Here is a 23,539-nt window from a genome sequence, read left to right as displayed (position 1 = left end):
AGCCAGTAAACAGTGAAGCTATGGACAGGAGTAGGGGCGTCATTTGTAGCTTTCACTAGAATTTTGCTAATTGTGAGATAAAGACATCTGAAAGCGCGCGAAGAAACAGTTTGCTGCAGACGGAGACTTACGGTACATTGCGCCCTCTAATAAAGAAAGAGTAAACGAACTTCTCATGCTATCGTGTATCTGCGTACCAGTTTTGAAAACAGCGTACTCGGTGGCTGCGGTGACAGTTTGTGGCCACACTACCACATTCTTTGTCGTGGTGGCCGCCATGCCAAGAATGAAGACGTGGTCCTGGAGGTTGTGGCCCACCGGCAGGTCTGCCACCACGTGAATCTGCGCTTTTTAACAGACGTTTTTCGTTGACAAGAACCCAAATAAACTGAAGCAGTACTGCGACTCGGCCTACTTGGAAAATATTCATCTTAACGATACTTGCACAAGAACGCGGGTAACAAGAGGAGCAACGCAAGGACGTGCGCAAATTATTGTGTTCATCCTGGTATTGCTCCTCTTTGTCCCCGTGTTCTTGCGCAAGTATCGTTGAGATGAACCCAAATGAAATACACCCTTTTGCAAACTTCGTTTGCATTTTCCAAACATTGCAAAATAAAGAACACATTTTGCAACAGCTGGTTAGCGCGCGCCAACGTTGGCGATGTAGCGAATAAAACTATGTATGTTTGGCCGACGCTGGCTAAAGCATAGCTGTGTTGGCAATATTATCGTCAATGCAGAGAACTATCACTTTTAGAAACGTTAGGTTTAACGAATACTGCAGATTAACGAACTTTTGAAAAATCCCCAGCGGTTTTTCTGTACCTTCTGAAAAAAAATGTTTCAGTTAAACGAATGTCTTAACAGCGAACATTGCGGTTGAACGAACTTGAACAGTGGACTCGGGCTCATATCTGAAATCCCGCTGAATATACTTTTGAGCTCTGGAGCGCTGGCGTAGATCCAATTCAAAGCGCATTAGCTACGCAAGCGCATGTTTGAAGGCTAAGTGCAAATTGACGATGAACGCGTTACCTGTGCTGAAGTGTGAGATCTGAAAATCCGTGTGACTGTCTTTCGCGAAGACGAGTGCGAGGAGGAAGGTGTAATGGTAGAGGCAGATTGAAATTCTGACGCTGTAACCTAGGTAGGTGGCAGGATGCCTTTGGAAGTTGCAAGACATTGTGTCAGCAACAAACCGTGCCACAGAAAGTGCTCAATATCAACACACTGTTTGGACAGCCTTGTTCCCTCTTCCACTTTAAGAGCAATGAAAATTATATCTTTTTAAAATGATGTAGGCAGCAAGGTAACTGATACGCAGTTTGTTTGTATTGAGTACATAACTCTATAAATTGCATTTCGCACTGTTTACTCGATGTCTGCTGGTCCCTATGCTGCTCCATATTTCTGTGAACGTTCAGTTTTGTGAACTTTTAGTTAACTATTCCGTGGGTCTATTCAAGTTCACTCAAGTCAGAGTTCGCTGTAGTGGGTGATGTTACACTCCTGCTTTTAAAACATCAATATTTTTGTTTATCAAAGCCCGACGGATGATCCAGTCATTGTCTTAGCATTAACATATACAACAGCATGAGCTAGCAGAGTCTGATTACTTTAGCTACCTATTATGCTGCAGTAGAGTAGTAAGCGTGCAGAGAAACGCGGTACTCTCGATGTTATCGTTCCGAAAGCTTAGATATTGTGTAAATGCACGGATGCCTCTGTAATACCTGCCGAAGTATATAAAAACGTTGCAGCTCTTTTCTCCTGCAATTGTAATGCGTTTCGACCTCTTAATTGCGCGATCAATGTTTTCAGTTTCGATGGCGTTGCGCGCAATACACTACTCCAGCAGCAGGCTCACAATTTCTCACTGTGGACCAGGTTTTTAAAATGTGGGTAATAGCGAAATTTTAATAAAACATATATTGTCTTTCATAAACGTAACACTCTCTTGTCATTTGTCTTACAATAAAAGTAGTGGCCGGTAGAAAAAGTTACCTGAGTGGAATTAGGCAGAGCATATTTCATGATTTTAATTTTGTGTGTTGTGCCAAGTTTTTGTGCAAAAGGAAGAAACTGTGGTGCTACTTGAAGTGCCTACAATATATGTACTTCATCCACTCTTTGTCTTCGCACAAGGCTTCGCTTCTTTTCGCTGATCTCGAAATCCTGAATCTTTTAGGCTTTAAGTTCGTGCAACGATTTTAACGTCGCTCAACGAAGCAATTGGCCTGTTCATCTGCGCTGCATTTGAAAGTTAAGAAATTCTGTGAAAACGAAAAGCGAACAATGTATGGGGATTATCTCCTATATGATGATAAATCGCTGGCGCATGTTTTCTCTTCACTGTTTAGTGTCGACCTGAGCACAGTAGCTTTTTTAAGGTCGTGGATAAGCAGCTAGCTTTGTTTCACGTGGCATAACATCGGGTAAATTTATTTAATCATAGCCCTTGAAGAGCAGTGGCATAACAAGAATAGAGCAGAAGCTTCTAGCTAGTTTTATTTTGCGAAAAGGTGGTATAAATAAACAAAAATATGGGTTCAATACACGTTCCAGTATGTAAGCATTCTAGAAACTCCTATACACGTATAAAAAATTTAGAGAGGGAAATTTCTTTTAGCAGTTTACAGGCTGGGAGCGTATTTTGCTGTTTCAGTAATACTTTGTCGTTCTCTAATATCAGGTGTAGAAAGTGAAAAGTTACTGAAGCAGACTTAAGATAAGCGTGGTGAACCTGCAGAACTAACGTGCTTATTTTCTCTTGTGCAACTAGAAATGTACTTCTGAGCCTGGCGTTTAGAGAAAGTGTATTTCTCGCGCTTTTAACAGCCATAAGGAATTGCCTCTATGATAGTAAAATAACACGTTTCCGGTCAGTAGGCATTCTGCTTAGCTGGTGAAAGCCCTGGAAAACTTCTTTCTCTGTCTTGTTTGAATAATTTAACTCTTTGGATGTTTCTTTCCCACCTGCCATACATACAACGATACAAGACTTCCGTGCATCCCAAAGATAATAATCTTATACAAAGCTAGCGAAGAATAAAGGTTGCTTCTCTGCATAGCTCCTCTCCAAGAGTAAATATTGTACGTACAGAGCAACAAATGTAGGGAATAAAACAGACAGGACATTAGTAGCGCTGTACCTACGATATTTTGTATGAACCAACTCGCCCAAATCAAGCTCTTTTATCTGTAAAATTGATTCTGGCAAGTTCCTGCTTTTTTGGAACGAAGCCACACACCTAACGAAAACGACTCACGGGCAAAACGTCAGTGTTGCATTTTGAGTAGGAGAAAGGGTATCGCTGTCATGCCCATCGATCTTCTGTCAAAGCATCAGTACCCAAGGGGTTCTAGAATACAAAGCGAGTTTCACGCATATTGCACAAACATGCCACAGCATTTAAAAACCAGAGTGATTGTGTGTACTAAATAGGACTACCGCTGTTTTCAAGACTATATAAGTGAAAAAAATGCTTAACCGAATATCGAAATTACGACTGTTCATTGCCATGCTATTTTAACTTGTTTCAGTGTGCTACGTGTTTTTTAGCTGCTCAATTTTTGTTTGGGGTAACCCTTCTTTTTTTCTTTTTTTCGCTGCAGAACTTATAGAAATGGAGCAGCCGAGGTAATATAAAACTCATACTCTCTACAGCAGGCCTGTTTAAGTTAAAAAGCACAGAACAGAAATTACGACTCACAATATATCATATGAAACTGCTAGGCTGAGTTGACTGCAAATAGGAAAGCTGTAAATTTAGCAAACGAATGGTTTCTTCTATAATGAGAAGAAAACTCTCCTGTTCATTATTACTTACGCCCAACTTGTTGAGGTCATCTTTCGGGCCCACACCAGACAGGAGTAGAAGCTGTGTGCTTCCGATTGTACCACCGGAAAGAATCACCTCCCGCTTAGCCTTTACTGTTTTCTCTTTACCATCCTTGATGAACTTCACGCCCACGGCACGTTTGTTATCAAACACAACCTGCACGATCAGATGCAAAATACCAGTAAGAGTGCACCCACCCACCTTTTTTTGAAGCCACAGGGATATTTTTAAACAAGTAAAGTGCTTTCCCGAGATATGTTACGCAAAAAATAGAAATCTCGTAAATGTGGAGGTCTTACGACACATATAATTCGCTTACCTATCTGCTTTTAACTTGCATCGGTCTGAAGGTTTCATGTCTATAGGGTGGACATGGCCATGAGTGAGAAGCCGGCACCGTCATTCACTCGGCCAAGGGCAATCCTCATCAAAATTCGAAACTCGAATATTCGACTGCTCCATCGAGTCTGCTTAACTGAGTAAGATACGCGAGCTGATATCAGAGGACAGCCACTCGCGGCCACCAGACCGCTCTGTTTGAAAAGCGCGCGTTTGAGCTTCGCGCTCCACTTGTGAATCGAAAAGGGAATTTCGCTGTGGTCCTTATACTCTAGCATATCTCCGCTGATCGTGCTTTCTCATCATTCCACTGGAGTGTTAGAGGGTCTTTTGATAAAATATCCGTCTTTATGTTCAATTTAATGCAAGGCTTTTACAGCGTTGAATTTTTGCCCACTCCGTACGAAAAGTCCACCTGTCCGTCCATCCGTGCATGCGTGGTCAAAAATATGTGAAGTCGTCTTGGTGCCAATGCAATGAGGTGTCGCCTAGCCGCGTAGGTAAAGCAAGCTTCCATTAGTGAAATACTGGGCTGACCAGTGGACGATTATTGGCGTTTGTCTCTACAATGGCGTGGAATTTGCAATTTGAGTCCATTGCGTGCACATTGCACAGGGACCCGCTTGTATAAGGTGATAACGATGCATAATAAGTGTCCGACATTATGAACTGTACAGACGTTTTCGGTAAATTAGGCGACAACACGTGTAAAAGCAAAAAGATGGTGGATCCCTCCGTCATAGGAATCAGAATAACACGAAAGTAAAGCGAGCCCTTACAGAAGTAACTGAATATTTACTGTACATTGATATTAGAGAGTTTACACAATGTGTATTGATGTCTGGCAGCTATAGCCCCGTTTAAAGTGGATGCACCCACTTTGATGATTGGTGGTACATCTCCATCCCGACGACTAACGTTCATGTTAAATGATTAAACAAACCCTTGTGGTAGCTATAGTAGTTAACGGTGAACGCGTAATCAGATAACATGGTGTGATAGCCAGACGAGCGTCGCATATTGGACGCAGAACTTGGTCGCCATCCTGCGACATGTTAAAATGTGATTGAACACCACGACCGGACTACAAGGAAACGCAAAGCGTGTCGTGCCGCTCCGGTAGCCCGGCTGCGATTTTTCTCGGGGCGAGCGCGTGAGCGGGGAACGCGGTGTTACAGCCAGGTGAGTATAGTTGGTTCTAGTTCACTATACAGGTGAGGCAGGCGCGCGTCGCAGAGCTATTTTTGGTTTAGATTAGCGTGATGCTATGAGCGAGGCCGACGCTTTTACGATGCTTGTGCTAAGATCGCCACCTCGCGGTGTGTTAAGGCCTTGACAAAATTGAACTTGCATTGAAAACGTGCCGAATGGGACGGACGTGTAGCACGTTGCAGGTGATAATCGCAGAGGCCACAGTAATGGCGAATTGCTTTACTTTACCTCTCCCAGAGGGTAACACCACCCCGCCGACCGGGAGAGTTGAGTTGAATAAACTTTATTTGCCCAACTTTTGATATTGTGCCCGGGGCTAGGCTGCCAGGGATCCACCATTCGAGGAACATGTTTGTGGTAGATATAAAAGGCGTGTTTGTAAAGCCTCTGTAGTCTGTGACCGTGGCGCAGTGAATAGCGTGTCCGGCATCTGTTGTTGCGGACCGAGTGGTCGTGGGTTCGATGCCCGTCGACGGAACTTTTTTTCTTTGCCATCTGATCGTGTAAATTTTTTTCGACGTCATTTCCGTGACGGAAATACGTCACTGAAATCTTGGTGGACCCCGGCATAAAGCACTTTCGTGTTAAAATGAGCCAGCACCAGATGCACACAAGAGAGAAAAAGAATATACCTGCATGCGGAGAATGTAGCGAATAAAATAGAAGGCTGATTAAGCGTATATGGTGTCTGCACACCATACGCATATGCACGAGCCTCACTTTTCTTGAAACACGTGTAGACAACGGTCGCAGCAGTATCAGCGGAACGAACACAGCGCTACGCACGTCTTAGATAACTCTCGTTCAGGGAGGTCCAGTTGCACTTTTATTGCGATAGCAATTATATGGACAGGCTCGGCTGGTTTTCGCCGCCGCCGTCATGCACCGTATATGTACAAGTATGTAGATATATACATATATATATATATATATATATATATATATATATATATATATATATATATATATATATATATATATATATTCGTGCGGCCATAATATATATATCTATATATATGTGTGTGTGTGTGTACCTGTGTGATAAGTCACGTTCCTCATGGTGGCGTGGTGGTAGTTTCGTAAACTGTTTCATTACACGGCATGAATGTGCCACAAAAAGAGCATGTGATGACTTGAATTGACTGGCACGTATTTATGTTATCATGATCATCATCATCAGCCTGACTACGCCCACTGCCGTCATGCACCGTATATGTATAAGTATGTAGATATATATATATATATATATATATATATATATATATATATATAAGTCTCAAAGAACCATAACTCAGAAAAATGCTTCCGAAGCGGAGAATCGAACCAGCGACCGCTCGCTTCGCAGCGCGTGGCGCTAACCACTACGTCACAAAGCGCAGATCCTTGAAGTAGCTAACGGCGAGCGTTATATACACACACCCTTTACCACTGGCAGGACTCAGAGACGGCAGGCGCTTATAAGCGTTTCTTCATTACCAGCGAGATGGCGCAAGGAGCGCAACGGGCGCATTTAAAAGTCGTCGGCCAGCTCGCTCGCTTCTTCTAATATTTGCGCAGGAAGAACGTTGCCCTTCCGCTGTCTGCTCGCGCGGTAGTTGCTGCCGGGGGGGGGGGGGGGGCATATCTTTCTGCAGTGTAGCAGCGCGTCTATCACGGGCCGGTTTTCTTGCTATCGCATTCATTGCTTCGCCCTTGCGGTGAAACTGACTTTTTTAGTAAGTGACAACACAGGAAGATTCCACTGCCTTATTTCTGTATAGCTCCTAGAGCATGCCGGTTATGTCTGGAAACGGACTTCTTACAAGTTTCTTTCCCTGACCACTTCCAACTAGTAATCAACGTACAAATACCTGTAAATTTTTTAGATAAATCGCTATGCCAATATTTCCCACTTAAGTTATCGGAGAGCATACCTTCAAGCTGAATGCCGCAAAGTAGGAACACATGGAGTAAACTTTAATTCAGTAATTAACACTCAATACGCCACTTTCCAAAAGGTCTGCGAAGCACAATGCGCAATCATCGACGCTACAGAGCGTTTGCAAATACTGTTGCATTCCCGACTACTTAGCCGGTGTAAAAAAAATGTTTATATTGAAGCGCGATGTTGATTTTTCGCGCTGGCTGTTGCGAAAGGAATATTAATATATCTTGCACTTATTTAACTACGCGTAGACAATAGCTTTCTAGTCAACCAATATTTGTGGAGGTGTAGTGCCAGTGACAGCAACGTAATTTCGTGCGAGTATTGTGCTGTTTCCTTGCTCGAAAACCAAATAATCTCAGAAATAACACAATGAAAAACTTTCAGGCCTCGTAAAAAAGAAATACCACTCCGCCCAAATCCGCATGCGCTGTACCCTTGAATATTTCTTCGTTGTTTTAGATAAAATGTTATATTCTCCAGTAAGCTCGGCTAAGCGGAGATGCCAACCTGGATACATATGCGTATAAAACTCGTGAGGATACGAACGTGCCACACCACTGGAACGTACAACTGTTGCGCAGATTACCCTGCGATATACGGAAAGAGTACACCTGCGCGAAAGAGTTACCGACTCCTGTGGGAGCAGTACATCTATATCAATGAGCATTTCAGCGTGCAGTTGTCCTGATGCTAAAAATATAGTCGTTAACAATGCCGCCATAAAAAAAAAGGCATCGACAACGTGTGAACTCTGCTGGCATATTCATAATAACGCAGGGTTAAAGCGACCTATTTGCCCCTCAATACTGCGACTGGACCACACGTTTTCACATTCCCCTATGCGTAATACGCAACGCTTGATATCGTCCCTTTACCTTAGACCATTGTTCGTTACTTTCTTTCCCTACTAATTTAAAAAGTGGCGCGATTTTGCACACTGTTCTGCACTCCCTTTATGGTTCCGCTGCCATACCATTGTAGCTCTGCTCAGCAGTGATATGTGAAGGTTTTTTGCTCTCTCCTTGTACACTGGCCTGATGAAGCTCTTAGCGGAGCTCCAGCGGCGACCTTCGAACACGGTAGCCTGCATAGGTGCGAAACCTGCGCAGATTATGCCAGGACGTGTCGGTGAAGGTTGTCCTATATTTTCATAGGCGCTCAGATGCATAGCTTTTGTCATTCCTCACATAGGTGAATGAATACCTAATGTTGCATAGATAGCACCTTAATGTCAGACCATTGCAAATAAAAAAAAAGGTTAGAATGGTAGCAGTACTGAAAAGCAGTACTGCTACCATTCCATTGAAATGTCATTAAACTTAACTGCAGTATTCTATGCCTGTTCTTTTGCACAAAGAGTCATATTCATAGCGTAAAATGTTCCGAACTCTTTGAGGACAGAGCGCTACTTGGTCACAATTTGGTGACGCCAATAGTTTTCTTTCAAATGGTTCGCACACCAGCGAAACATGGCGTCCATGCTATTTTTTTCCTGATTTGTTATAACCAAACGGCAGAAACGGAGTACAAGAAAACGAACAGAAAATTTGTCCAAAATGTTAATCTGCTTTTCGATCATCCGCTGTGGAAAACAGAGAAAGTATAAATATGAAATTAAATTATATAAATTTAGATCGTTTAAAGCGATATAGAAGAACACGATGCATATTCGTTTTTTTTTTATTTTAGTAACCCTATGCCTAATAGTTGAAACGTCATTAAGGTTTTACGGCTAATTAGTGTAAATTTTTTATACGACCTTAACCTGCAATGTGATTATTTATTCTACTAGATGAAGAAGCAAACGAAATAATGCGGAATCCATTGCAAAACGACACATGAATTCGCGATTGCATGCATGAAAACGTTGTTACGCCCCTTCATGTTGAAATCACATGTCGTTGATTTTATTGTGATTCATTAACGGAAATATTAAAACAATGCTACCACCGTCCATCCGTCCTGTTCATGTCTCTTTTTTCTTGATTCGGTTTCTTCTGCTTTCTTTTGGTGCTTGTGACTTTTCCTTGCCAAGTCGAGTTATACATGTCATGACCTGTGCATCGTGTTCGTCATATACTCATCTCCTTCTATACCAATTTCAGTATATAAGAAGCCAAGGGCGTATAGCGAGAAATTTTTGGGGGGGCGGGGAGGGAGGTGTCCAACCATACTTTATGTGTGTTCGTGCGTGCGTTTGTACGTGTGCGTGTATATATACACATGCAAAATTGAAAAATCTTGCATGTGTATAACCCCCCAACCCCCACCCCCTGGCTACGCCCCTAAACAAGCCAAGGAGACGAACACGAGAGCGCCCAGACGCAGGCGACTAGCTAGCTAGCTAGCTAGCTAGATAGATAGATAGATAGATAGATAGATAGATAGATAGATAGATAGATAGATAGATAGATAGATAGATAGATAGATAGATAGATAGATAGATAGATAGATAGATAGATAGATAGATAGATAGATAGATAGATAGATAGATAGATAGATAGATAGATAGATAGATAGATAGATAGATAGATAGATAGATAGATAGATAGATAGATAGATAGATAGATAGATAGATAGATAGATAGATAGATAGATAGATAGATAGATAGATAGATAGATAGATAGATAGATAGATAGATAGATAGATAGATAGATAGATAGATAGATAGATAGATAGATAGATAGATAGATAGATAGATAGATAGATAGATAGATAGATAGATAGAAATGGCCAAAGTTCCCGCGGTTCACTCAGAAATTCTTCGCATTTCAAAGATATACTTTCACAGTTGCCGCCGCTGAAAAGCCACGTCAATTATCTAGCTGAGAAAAGCGCGGCGTTCTAAGATTTCACGAATACGTCATTTGAAAAGAATACCGCTTTATTCAATTTTAACATTTTAGTTGTTTTCTCATATTCCAGTTCTATTTAGGAAATCACACAAAAGAGGTGCAGCAGCATCATTTCCAATTATAGTTTTTGTTAAGTGCGAGGCTGCTGTCAGGGCAGCAAGCGCATTCTTCTTAAGAAGGTACAGTTCTTTTTCACGATAAAAGACTCTGCGTGCAAACGGACACAAGAGAGACGTCAAGACACCACAAACGCCGACTAACAACTGAAAAGGCGCACAGTGCTGGAAGAGAAGGCATGCACAAAAGCTTATCTGCGCATGCATAGGCACAAGGCAGTACTTCTCAATCTGCCACGCGTGGGAGTCTACGTAAAATTTCTTACCAGTTATCTCTCACGTAGACCACCACGCGTGCCGGAATGGTAGGTGTCGCCTCTCGCCTGGGCATGCGCATATAAGTATTTGTGCGTATACCTTCTTTTCCGTCACCGCTCATTTTTTTTTGCGTTGTTAATCTGTGCTTGTGGTGTCTTGTCTCTTGTGTCCATGTTTGGCCACCCAGTTCTTTAACACGAATACGTACCAACTAAGCTCTCTGTTATACAGTTCTTAGTTCGCATGTTCTGATGGAGAAAACGCGACGCTTTAACTCTATATCGGGATACTTAAGGACCACAAAAACCAGGCAACGCTAAAAAAAAGTACGACAGTTGCAGGCAGAGTCACCTGTCGACTAACTCTGTTCTCATGCACGCGTGAACGGGATCCCGCTATTCATTCATTGTAACTTTGAGAGTAACCGCTGCGCGTACGCATTGATTCTCAGATATACACCTGTGTTTTCTTCCTACCATGAACAGTGTAGACTGCTATGTTATCGTTGTTTGTTTTTTCTAATACGAAGGGGTCAATGCTCACAAACACGCGTCGTTTCTTTACCCTAGTAGCAGAACTTGAAAAGAAACGACTGACATCATTTAATAATATAGGGCACTTCGCTTTGTGCTACTTTCTTTCTTTTTTATCGTTTTTAACCTGACAGCTAGAAACGCTACGCGCAGCCAGGATTTATTCCGGGGGTGTAGGTGGGTAGGGGAGAGTTCTTATATATGTGTGTATACAGTAATATGTAAATTAAAGAAATTCGCGCGGAAAGTGCGCCCCCCCCCCCACAACCCCTCTCTTGCTAAGCTCATAGCTATATTTATATTCAATTATAACATTTAATTGCATTGCAAGAGGTGAAACATTGGCACGTGAGACTGTGCTATAGTTAGGAGGAAGCTAAGCGTACTGTATTTCGTCCACACTAGCGAAAACAATTAGATGTAGAGTTTTATTTTATTTTCCTTAATTCATTCACCTAGTACTTCTGATGCGCATGCACTACCAACCGTTGAGCTGTTTCTTAAATAGAACGTAAATTTTGAAGGTACAACGAATATAGTATTTTTTTTTTAATGAGATCGGGAGTATTCAAAGCAGTCATAAAAAAAATATTTGACTTTCATAATAACATCAAGTATGCCCAGCTGCAATGAGGACCGGAGCTTTTCAACTTTTGAAAAGGCGAGTCTCCGGCGAAAGCCTATACTCAAATGTTTCTTTTTCTTCTTTTCTGGCATTTGGTTCACAGACTGCGAGTCAGGAATGTCGCATCAGGCAGTGACAAAACTACTGCCCTCACGAAGTCACGTAGTGTGGTATCGCTTCGTGCATGCGAGCTCTGAGAAATACGCTCTTCCCTGCTGTAAATATAAGAGGTAACTATTACTTCATATACATATATATATACAGTAGCCAAGCCTCCTCACGTTCCATAAAAGCCGAAATTGAATGCCAGCAAAGCACTGTTCATGCCTTTGTTGCTTAGCGTATAGATGGGATGGCTCTGTTTATCTATTTAACCGATTACTTCCTGCATGTGCAGCTAGTAAAACCATAGCCTTCGAGATTGGTTCCGGCCACTCAGTGGCACTCGTCGCGGAGGTGTTAACTTGTCCACCACCTGTCGTCGTCATTTATGTGTTACGGGCATGAATGGTCCTGACAGGCAGGTGCTTATTTAAAAGCTTACCAGTCTGGTCTTCGGCGTTGTAGTCGACAACCTTGAATCCTAACTCTTCGCCAGCTTTCAAGAAAGCTGGTTGAAGCTCTGTTTTAGTGACAGGAATGGTTACTGGTAGCTCCCCATTGAAACCTCGATATTCTGGAAGGAATACGCAGAATAATAAACTTTTCACACCTAAAAAAACAAACCTTATTGAAAACATTAACTGTGTTCTTTTGTTCTTAGAAAACTAAACCACGACTGTTACTGCTACTATTTCTAATTCACAACAAGGAGCAAGGAAAACGTCAGTACGCACAATTATACTGTCACTCTTTAACAAGATAGATGACATCTGTCCCTGGTCAATCTCGTAAGTGGTTCGCTAACGAAATGAGTACATACGGCAGTTCGATCACTATTAGGTTTTTTTTTTGCTCGAAATAGATATTGCCGGAAATAATTTGATTTCCTGCATTATTTCGCAAGTGTTGCGATTCCTGCTCCTCGCTCACATGTTAAAAGATAAGTTAAACGTGCGTATCGCATTCTTCGTTCCACATTGTCTATAACGTTGAAACGTCTAAGGCATAAATAAATTCTCCTTTCATTACATCACTGACCTTGGACTGAGAACACGTGCCAAGATGCAGTGAACTACGCTGTAGGCATAATTCTCCAGGTATATAAAGCTCCAGGTTTGTGCCCAGCTTTGCAATGTTTACAAGGAAACTTTTTCAGGATAATATGTGTGTATTATACTAGTTAGTCTAGACGTGCAGGTTGATTCTGTTATCCTTCAGAATTCGCAGCAGCCTGGTTACAATATCAATGATACCTACCGCTGTTGGCATTGGGTACCTTGTAGCTCTCGAACTTCTTGAAGTGGGGAAGCACGTCTTTGTAAGACCATCCCTTGGCGCCATGTCTCTGCTCCCAATAGTCAAAGTCTCTCTTGTTACCACGCACGTACAGCTGAAAGTTGGTAACGCTCGAGCCACCGAGAGCCTTACCGCGCGCCCAGTCGCACCTCTGCGATTTAAAATGCAGAATTTAAACATATTATCGAGTAACATGGACCAAGCGGAATAAAACCGCGCATTTCATGTCTTAGCGAAGCACCAGCTTAAATGCACTCAAAGAGTGCCTCGCAGCTATTCGACAACGACATGGTTTTATTCAAGCACCTAACAAAATCATTACAATAAAAGTGGCGGTTGACCCTGGTTCTGAGGAATTATCACCCATTGACAATTCTTTAAACATTCCTTGGTAACTACAACAATATGAATGCTATCAGGAATGAAATATGGTATGGAATACATAGTTCCCCACCTTGACGAAAACTGTTATGACGTAACCCGTAAACATAGGCACCGGAACAGCATGAGAACTTGTAGTTATTTAACGATCACTGAAAACGCGGTGCCACATCGTTTTCGCAATGTGTCCTTATACCAAATCGGCTCCCAAGGCTGCTATATAACTTGCTAAGCTATCAAACACCATTAGCGCTCCACGCAGCTGCGACAGAAGCAACGTCATTTTCCCCTTAGTGTTAAAAATAATTAACATGTTACACGTACACACTCAGTGTAGCTGTAGCAATATACATATAACAACTCATTTCTTACACGATCAGGTACCAAGAAAGAACGCACGTGCAGGCCGAACGACGTTTAAGTATACCTACTACAACGAAATACAGTTCTGACAGAGCTATATTCTGAGGTCTTGGACAGAGATTAGCGTAACACAAGCGCTTGCACATACATGTCAAGCCTCTATGCATCAGGCGCTGTAACCTTGTGTAGATCTCGACCTTAGTGCAGACGCTGCCCTGGGCTCCACCAACAGAGAAGAGGCGGTGCCTACAAGCGATGGGGCCGAAGAGCTACTTCGAGGTACAGGTGGTGTATGTAGGGTGTACTTGCCACTTATACGTGGTAGTCGGATCCCCTAATGCATTGTAGCAAGGACACTGCGATTGTGATGATGGTTCGCAATATGTGCTGTCTGGAGGCATGTAAAGGATTGATGCAAGTCGTACTTCAATGGAAATGAAAATCATCATCATCATCAGCCTGTCTACGCCCACTGCAGGGCAAAGGCCTCTCCCATGTTCCGCCAATCAACCCGGTCCTGTGTTTACTATACCATCAATGCATTATATGTTTACTATACCATCAATGCCTTACTATACCATCAATGCATTTATTTTTTCAAACAAAGATCAACGGACGCTTTATACCTAAAAATAAATAGCTTTTATTTATTTTAAAAAAGGCGGTTGGTGATGCCCGCGCTCGAGTTATGCTTAATAAAGACGCCTCTAAAGAATCACGAAGAAGCCAACTTGTGGTCGCCCTCAAAGCTATTGATTCTCTTCCTCTCTCGTAGTGCTTTCTGTTCTCGCTAGTGCAATGATGCAGTGCTTCGCTGCGTCGCTTCCAACGTCCATCTCACAAGTTGATTGCAGCAGTGTGCAGGCTGCGAGGAAGCTTAGCCAATAGGAAGGGCAAATATTCCTCATCATGTTTTCATACGCCACGCATCGTCTACTCGGCGTCTCCACACACGCCTTCGGCGAGTCAACGCTTAGGTGATTAAAGGCGAGCAGACAGCAGCGCCGGCAAAAAAAAAAAAGATAGAGACATGGCGGCACCGCGTGAAACAGCTGCCTTCCGTTCAGATTTATGAAGTCCTTGCCGCGCGCTGTATGGACCGTAATTTGTAAAGTGACACTTGTACTTTATATTCGCGTCCTGACGCTTAGACAGCAATGTATTCGTGACTATTTCGTACTGTTTCCCTGAGGCACTTGCGAATTCTCGGAGTCAAGGCTGAGCAGGCATGGCTGAACAAACAATTGATCTCAATAATGGGAACGAAATATTCCTACTGGTTTGTCCTCAGCGTGGGATGACACAAAGCGATCGCCAATTTCATACTTTATTTATTCGTGGTCAGGGCACGAGGCTGGAATCAGTTGGTATAAAAGGGGACGGTCGCGTCTACACGGGCGACGCCGCGTTGCTTCGTAACCACAAATACCAGCGGTCACCGATACTACAATTAAAGGCATGAGACGTACTTGCCAACGAAGATTAACCCTTCGCATATTGCTCTGACGTAGCATGTTGCAAACAAACGCGAGCGTCCGAACTGTTCTGAAGACATCTTTTCTGAATTTCTGAAGAAATCATATTCTCGTCAAAAACACTATTTATTTAATGCAGGGTGATTCCACGAGAGATCGAACATGCCTGTCCAGTCGCAATTTTTGCTTTGCCTGGATTTTTTATATGTTATGTGGGCACATTCAAAGTGCACGGAACTCAACATTTTATTTCCAAGAAACGCTCCCAGCACGCCAAAAAATATTTGAAGGTGGCGGCGTGGGCCTCCTGTTTTTGCTCGCTGCAATGTTTTCGGATTTCACGGCCGAATTTAGCGCGAACTATAAACGATGTGCCGAAAATTTCGTTTGCTGGTTTTAATACGCATTACTGTGAATTACATCCATGCTTTTTTTATGTCGTCCCCAAAAAGAAGAAAATGTGAAAAAATGGCAAACACGGCCGAAATCAAAAAAAGGTGCTAAGTTTGAGGCACCTTGGTGCCTTCGCTATTCCAAACAGAAACTTGAAAACGATGTCAAATATAGAAAACAGCCGTTGCAACATTCATGCGGAAGCTCGTTTTCGTACAAGCAGGGTAAAGAAAGAAACAAATAGTTAAAGAAGCGAGTTTTTTCAAAAATGTACATTTTCAAAAAAGAAAATAAAAAAAACTCCGGTCTCAATTTTGACGACAATTTTTTATCGAAGAGCGCTTATGTAAGTGAACACACGGTTTTAATATGATATGTCCTCATTTGCTTTGTTTACGAGATATAACTGGCCAAAATGACCCTTGCTGTGTCTGCTCACTTCAGTGCGACTGATGGTTGTTGTCAGTTTGCATTGTGCGTAAATCTCAGTTTTAATTATGCTGCTGCAGCAAAACCTTGCTCTGGTGGCTTTTCGTCAAGAAAATTGTGTTCTCAGATTTTATTTGGTTCTAGCGTGTGCGAAAGTGGGCTGCTGTCGCCCTCTAAATGGTGATTCCACGAGAGATCGAACATACCTGTCCGGTCGATATTTTTGCTTTCCCTGGGTTTTTTATATGACGTGTGGGCACATTCGAAGTGCACGGAACTGAAAATTTTATTTCCAAGAAACGCTCCCAGCGTGCCAAAAAATATTTGAAGGTGGCGGCGCGGACCTTCTGTTTTTGTTCACTGCAATGTTTTCGGATTTCACGGCCGAATTTAACGCGAACTGTAAATGATGTGTTGAAAATTTTTTTGTTGGTTTCAATACGCATTACTGTGAATTACATCCATGCTTTTTTATGCCGTCCTCAAAAGGAAAAAAAATGGTGAAAAAAAGGCAAACCCAGTCCTAATCAACAAAGTTTGCTAAGTTTGATGCGCCTTGGCGCCTTTCCTATTTCACACAGAAACTTCAAAACAGTGTCAAGTATTTCAAGGAGCCTTTGCAACATTTATGTGGAACATCGTTTTCCTACAGGCGGCGCAAAATAAGAAGAAAATAGCTAAAGAAGCGAGTCTTATTTTTTTGAAGAAAGTACATTTTCAAAAAATAAAAAAAACTCAGGCCTCAATTTTGACAACATTTTTTTATCGATGAGCGCTTATGTCAGCGAAAACACCGTGTTAATACGTATGTCCTCACTTGCTTTGTTCACGAGATTTAACGGGCCAAAATTACCCTTGCTGTGTGTGCTCACTTCAGTTCGATTGATAGTTGTCATCTGCTTGCATTACACGTAAATCTAGTTTTAATTATTTTCCTGCAATAAAACTTTGCTCTGGTGTCTTGTCGTCAAGAAAAATGTATTCTCAAACTTTAATTGTGTGTAGCGTGTGCGGGGGTGGGCTGGTGCCGCTCTCTAAAGGCCTAAACCGTACGCAGTTTGCAGCTTACAGCCTCAACTTACCCCGCCTGTATTCGCTAATCAAAAGCACGCGAGACACCGCGAACACATGGTGTAGGTCACTTTGTCAAAACTCTCCTTGCACACAGAATAAAGCATCTGTATGCAGCGAAGGCCAACATAATCTGTAACTAAATGCCACAATCAGCAGGCGCGCTGTTATGCAGTTTTTTTTTTTCTCACTGCCTGCTTGCTTCCCTTCCATTACGTGCATTGTACGCTCTAACCATCTTCCCCATTCGACGCACACTGTGCCTAAACAACATTTGTAAGAAGTTAGCTTAATGATTTCCGAGCCGTTTATTTAACTTCCCGCTATTACATGTTTTCGGCGTCGCAGATAACGTCTTCCTGTATCATCTCGACCTTTACCTCAGCGTTTCAACAGCCAGAAAACGTGCGGTGCGGCATGATTAAGCCATGAGTGGCCGAAGCTGCCCAATTTATGATGTTTTGTTGACACTTTACCTAAGTGTTTTCCCACGTCGAGGACAGCAGAGGTCATTGGTGGCGCCAGACGGACATTACCCTTAGTTTTGACAATGAGTGTGGCCTACAAATTAATTATTACAGCCCAAAGCGCTTAGACACCCTTAGTCATAAAATGTGAAACCATGAGCCAGTTCTGGAAACGCATTCATGACAGCTGCGCAGATGTGAGATAATTTGTGCGGCGCCGTTCAGTATAAACGCTTCGACTTGCTCTAGGTCTAGCTGTTCACTACACGCGATGCGCGCGGCCCATGGCTACGTCCGATTATTCTGTGCCGATTATTTACGCGTTCACCAAAAGAATATTGCTGAGGAAAACATTTTCGTTGCGCAAATTTTTTTCTTTTCTCTTTTTGTTGTTGCCTACCTCCAGAAGCTACTGTCATAGGCTGAGGATCTTCGCGACACCTGCGAAGTCTGCTTGCATTGCTTTACACTCCTCAAGGAAAACCTGCCTACATCTAACCGCGATGAGGTAGACCAGGCATTTCTTCAAGAAGAAGAAGTGATTGATATCTTGAACAGGCGCTCCCATCTTTCCTCTGATGATTGTAGGCGAGGTTGTAGGCTGCAAACTGTTTACACGTTTGCCATTTAGAGGGCGGCAGCAGCCCACTTTTGCACACGCTATACACAAATAAAATTTGAGAACACGTTTTTCTTGACGAAAAGCCACCAGAGCAAGGTTTTGCGGCAGCAGAATAATTAAAACAGATTTACGCACAATGCAAGCTGATAACAACCATCAGTCGCACTGAAGTGAGCACACACAGCAAGGGTCATTTTGGCCAGTTATATCTCGTAAATAAAGCAAATGAGGACATACGATATTAAAACCGTGTGTTTACTGACATAAGCGCTCTTCGATAAATAATTGTCGTCAAAATTGCGACCGGAGTTTTTTTATTTTATTTTTTGAAAATGTACTTTTTTGAAAAAACTCGCTTCTTTAACTATTTGTTTCCTTTTTTGCCCTACTCGTATGAAAATGAGCTTCCGTATAAATGTTGCAACGGCTGTTTTCTATATTTGACATCGTTTTCAAGTTTCTGTTTGTAATAGCGAAGGCACCAAGGCGCCTCAAACTTAGCACACTTTTTTGATTTCGGCCGTGTTTGCCATTTTTTTACATTTTATTCTTTTTGAGGACGACATAAAAAAGAATGGACGTAATTCACGGTAATGCGTATTAAAACCAGTAAAAGAAATTTTCGACACATCATTTATAGTTCGCGCTAAATTCGGCCGCGAAATCCGAAAACATTGCAGCGAGCAAAAACAGGAGGCCCGCGCCGCCACCTTCAAATATTATTTTGGCGCGCTGGGAGCGTTTCTTGGAAATAAAATTTCCTCTTCCGTGCACTTTGAATGTGCCCACATAACATATAAAAAACCCAGGCAAAACAATAATATCGACCGGAGAGCCATGTTCGATCTCTCGTGGAATCACCCTGCAGCGTCTTCGTAGAACGCCTCGTAGATTACAGGCACTACAGAATTTCTAAGCAAAGGTAATCCTCTTCAACGGCAGGTTCCCATAATTTTCCTTAAATTCTGAACTCTTGAAATTATCATGCGTAAAAGATAGCGCTCCTACAACTCAATACTGTTACTCGATACAAACTCTGTTATGTTGTTGACATTTTACTCACGTGTTCCTTCATGCCTAAGCAGCCGTGCTGCTGTGGTTCGGTGCGATAGTCCCAGTCGAACTCCCCGTGGAAGTGCAACAGCGCAAACAGTGGTATGTCCGTCGCCGCATTCTCGACACCACCGGCCTCAATCAGAAGAACTGTCCTGTGGTGATCAGCTGACAGCCTGTTCGCCAGCACGCACCCCGCTGTGCCGGCGCCCACTGTACAGTATGAGGAAAAAAAACATGGCTGATCCCTCTGTCATAGGAATCGGTATAACAGGAAAGTGAAACGTGTCTTCACTGACGTAGTTGAGCGTTTGTTGCGCATTCTTTCGCCCCAAGGGCGAAGGAATGAATGTTACAGCAACAAATTTTAATGTCACGCGAAGAACAGCAAGCAGCTCGAAACTTCCAACGCGCTGCTCAAGCAGAAAGTACGCACGGAACGAACATACACAGGATGAAAACGAACTGTCGCAATTGTAACTTATTTCTGCGTGAGCACCGCGCTCCCTTCGCAAAAGCGGCCGCTGCAGTGGGCCAAGTGCCCTTCGTACTCTCAGCGCAAGACGTACGAACCACCGCGATCACGAGATAAGCGCACGCACGAGCGACTACGCCCTGTAGAGGCGGGCGCTCGTCGCAACGGCGGTGACTTTTAAAGCGCGCTCTTAGAGCCCTTCGCGCCATCTCGCTACTGATAACGAAAACACGCTGTAACACGGATCCCTGAGTATTGTCAGCGGCAAATGGTGTACATATAAATAGCTCGCCGTTAGCATTGCGAAGAGCGTGCCGTCCGTGGTCGAATCGTTTCGCGCTGCGCGCTGCGGAGCGTGGGGTCGTGAGTTCCATTTCCGGTGACGGAACGTTTTCTTCTGGTTTTTTTCTTTGTCCACTGTTAGTCTTTATATTTGACAACGCCATATCCGTGACGGAAATGCGTCAGTGGAGCCGTGCTGGAGCCCGGCATAAAACGCTTTCATGTTAAAAAAAAAGCATCATATGATACTACAATGAGAAAGAGGTTCGGTAGTCTAAAAGGAAGGCGGGAAGGTCGGAAGAGTAAAACAACCAAAATGTGCGGCGCATACCACGACAGCTTCGACCAGGCTTCAGCTGCAGTCATCCAGCTTATCGACGCATTGAAAGGGCGGCAGTGTTCATGGGTGTAAAAGAGGCTTTGACACTCATTGGACCCTTAGGCACTGCGATATCCGCACGCACGCACGCACGCACGCGCACACACACACACACACACACACACACACACACACACACACACACAAATTATCGTCTTCCCAATTGCTAGCCCACCTTCGCTCCTCGGTAGAGACTCGAACTGTGCCGCAAGGAAAGCCAAAGGGCAAACGCTCTCCGGCTCCTACCTTTATTTGCATCTACTTCGAATTTTCCCTCAAGGCGAACGCTGGTTTTTCGCTCAGAACCAAAGACGCCGACGCTGCCGACACCGAAATTTATCCGAAACGAAATCTTTAAATCTGTCGCGTTAAAGAAAAGAAAATCGCAAGATCACTCGCCAGGCCATGGTTGTGAGGGGAGTCCTTAGTCAGGACTCTGTCAGCCACGGCGGCCCTGCCCGCTCTCTCGACCAGATCGAGCGGAATACTATTTGGGAAGGAAGACACAAGGCGCACGAAGATGGCAAGTACACAATACAAGAGCATTCAAAGTGCACCAACTGACCCCCACTCATACCTGCTAGACACTCATCCCCTCTAGCATTTTGCCTACATCGAAAGTGCGACTGTCGTAGCCGGGATCGAACACCGCGCGACATTCGGGCAAGCATATATGACGCCGAAGAGATGACGGTTCTGGGATGCTCCATGTATATAAGTTTCTCAATTATACCCTTTGTATTCATCTTTCACCTCAGTGCACATCATCACTCTCGAGCGATTCGTTACACGCTTTCCCCTCCCTCTCCCCCTCTCCCCACTACACCGAGGCGCAGGATCAAAGGTGCAGGGGCGCATGGTATTTTCTTTGGCTCACCACATGAACAATGCCAGCCTGGTGACCGACAAAAGTTACGCTGCCTTAAATCTCGTAGTATGCAGCAGACGTTTCGCTTATCACCATACACGGCCTTTACAGTAATTCGCTGAATTTGTTGCGATTTGGACGCGAAAGCATCTCCGCCACAATCCCCCACGTGGTGCACAGAGGCATGAAATTCCTTCATATATGAACTTGCTTATCTTTTGATACAGCAGGGAATGTGTGGTGCTTATCTGTTTCCATCTTAAGCTGTTAAACTATAAAAAAACGTGCAAAGTACTGTTGTGTCTATTTAGAGGAAAAGCCGAAGCACTGCATGCCCTTGAGTTCTATGCTGTACAGCGAAAGCAAAAGTGGGAACTTTCGGTTTCCTGCGCACAGCGCCACAATAAAAAAGAAAGAAAACAGATGAACATCGAACATTAGAGTCGGGCATTTCACACGACTTGTAGCTTTGCTGAGAAGATTCTTTTTCCACGCGTCATCATTCAAATTCCTTTGCTTCCGCGTCCCATGGAAGTACCGGTCTGACGTAACAGAGCGGCCCCTTTTCCTTTCCACTCGGCACGCTAAGTATCGCAAAACTCAGCTTGTCATATCATCGCCATACAGTGATATGGCCATCTGTTATGGCCGTTGCAATTCGATGATGAATAATTCAAACTTTCTGCAATTATTGTTGTTTCTAAACAATGGCTATTCCATAAATTACGACATCCTACAACTATCGCCTTATTTCCCTTTTAAACAAATACCCTCAAGTAAAAAAGAAAGTCAGTGTTAAATATTGAGTTTTAATATTTATTATTGTGTAAATTCAGTTGCGGCGCAGTGTGTACGCCTCGACGTAGAGTTCGCGTGCGAACACGACAGGCGCCTAACTGTAATTGCATTCTTATGAAAAATATCTAATTTAAAAAAAAGAGACGCTATCATGCTCTGTGAATCAAGCAAATGCTTCGTCACTGTTTAAGCCAGTATTCCTTGCTTATTTTGTCAGGGCCGTTAATTTGGTACAACGCACTTGAATAGCACGAAATACGGTGCTGTTATCAACAACTACCCAAGGGTTTCACTGGATAATGATTAGGCGTTTGCATTATAAGAGGCGTACTTCGTTTGATCATTTCGATTGCGCTAGAACTGTGCGTTTCGGAAGCGATTTGTTTATGATGAAAACCAGATTTTTGTGTAGGACTTTTCACAAACTACATCTGTTAAAACATGCCAGCCTTGAATCGACGTGAACTGCACTGTGCCACTGTCAAAGTATATACGTTTGAATTATGGGGTTTAACGTCCGAAAGGGACGCAGGTAATGAGAAACGCCGTATAGGGAAGAGGTCCGAATAATTTCGATTACTTGGGATTCTTTGACCTGCACTGGCAGTACACAGGACTCTTGCATTTAGCCTCCATCTAAAGGCGAGCCGGGATCGAGCCCGCGTCTTTCGGGTCAGCAGCCAAGCACCCTAACCGCAGCGGCACAGCGATCGCGGTGTTTAATGTGCCTAACAATGGTCCCTATATCAGGCAGAGCTTCGTGCACTGTGGCACAACCATTGAAACGGAAAATACATCAAGACAGAACACCATTATGGCACGAATGTACACAAGTGAGAGCAAACACAAATAGGTACCTATGACGTAGTCGTAAGAATCGAATAAGTCTTTGGTGTCATAGCTGGAGAGGTCCGGGCTATTTTCCAGCTGTAGAATGGAGATGACCGATGCCAGCATGAACAATGGCCACTTCGGAATCAGAAAGCGTATGTAAGTCAGCGGCGGCATCTCGTACGAGCAACGCCCGATGCCCGAATAGAAACTCGATGCAGCGGTATACGTATGAGGCGAAAGATTGCCAACACACCCTGACGTAATTTATTGAATGAACTGCAAGAGCACCGCTTGCCTGACGCTTACCAGAGGCTGCTAACAAACGCTATCTAATGCAACGGATTTGCTTTTTATGCACGCAACCTTCCAGCAGGTCTCGCACCCTATGTTTCCAGGCCCGTCAATAGTTCGCAGAACCCAGATGCCTGGCACCTTCATGTACGAGCTGTCGAATAAAGACCCGCAATCACAGGTGCGACGGAAAAAGACAATCTCGTTCTAAAAAGAATGCTGGTTAAAGGAATTTTCTTTTAACCAGCA

The 23,539-nt window shown here is 43.4% G+C and overlaps 1 protein-coding gene across 1 annotated transcript in view; it reads right to left on the bottom strand.

The window, feature by feature from the left end:
• Positions 1-23,173, bottom strand: part of LOC119374884 (glucose dehydrogenase [FAD, quinone]) — a 39,900-nt gene extending 16,727 nt beyond the window's left edge. Inside the window, exons 1-7 of the mRNA XM_037645087.1 lie at positions 23,023-23,173; positions 19,374-19,576; positions 13,071-13,260; positions 12,256-12,387; positions 8,297-8,424; positions 3,834-4,001; positions 198-342 (exon numbers count right to left, since the gene is read on the bottom strand). Of these exons, the coding sequence (XP_037501015.1) occupies positions 198-342; positions 3,834-4,001; positions 8,297-8,424; positions 12,256-12,387; positions 13,071-13,260; positions 19,374-19,576; positions 23,023-23,173 (1,117 nt within the window). The remainder of the gene's footprint in view (positions 1-197; positions 343-3,833; positions 4,002-8,296; positions 8,425-12,255; positions 12,388-13,070; positions 13,261-19,373; positions 19,577-23,022) is intronic.
• Positions 23,174-23,539: the final 366 nt, after the last annotated feature.

Source organism: Rhipicephalus sanguineus, chromosome 11 (assembly GCF_013339695.2).
Source record: "Rhipicephalus sanguineus isolate Rsan-2018 chromosome 11, BIME_Rsan_1.4, whole genome shotgun sequence".
Taxonomy (NCBI): domain Eukaryota; kingdom Metazoa; phylum Arthropoda; class Arachnida; order Ixodida; family Ixodidae; genus Rhipicephalus; species Rhipicephalus sanguineus.
This window is presented reverse-complemented; position numbering and strand designations above follow the sequence as displayed.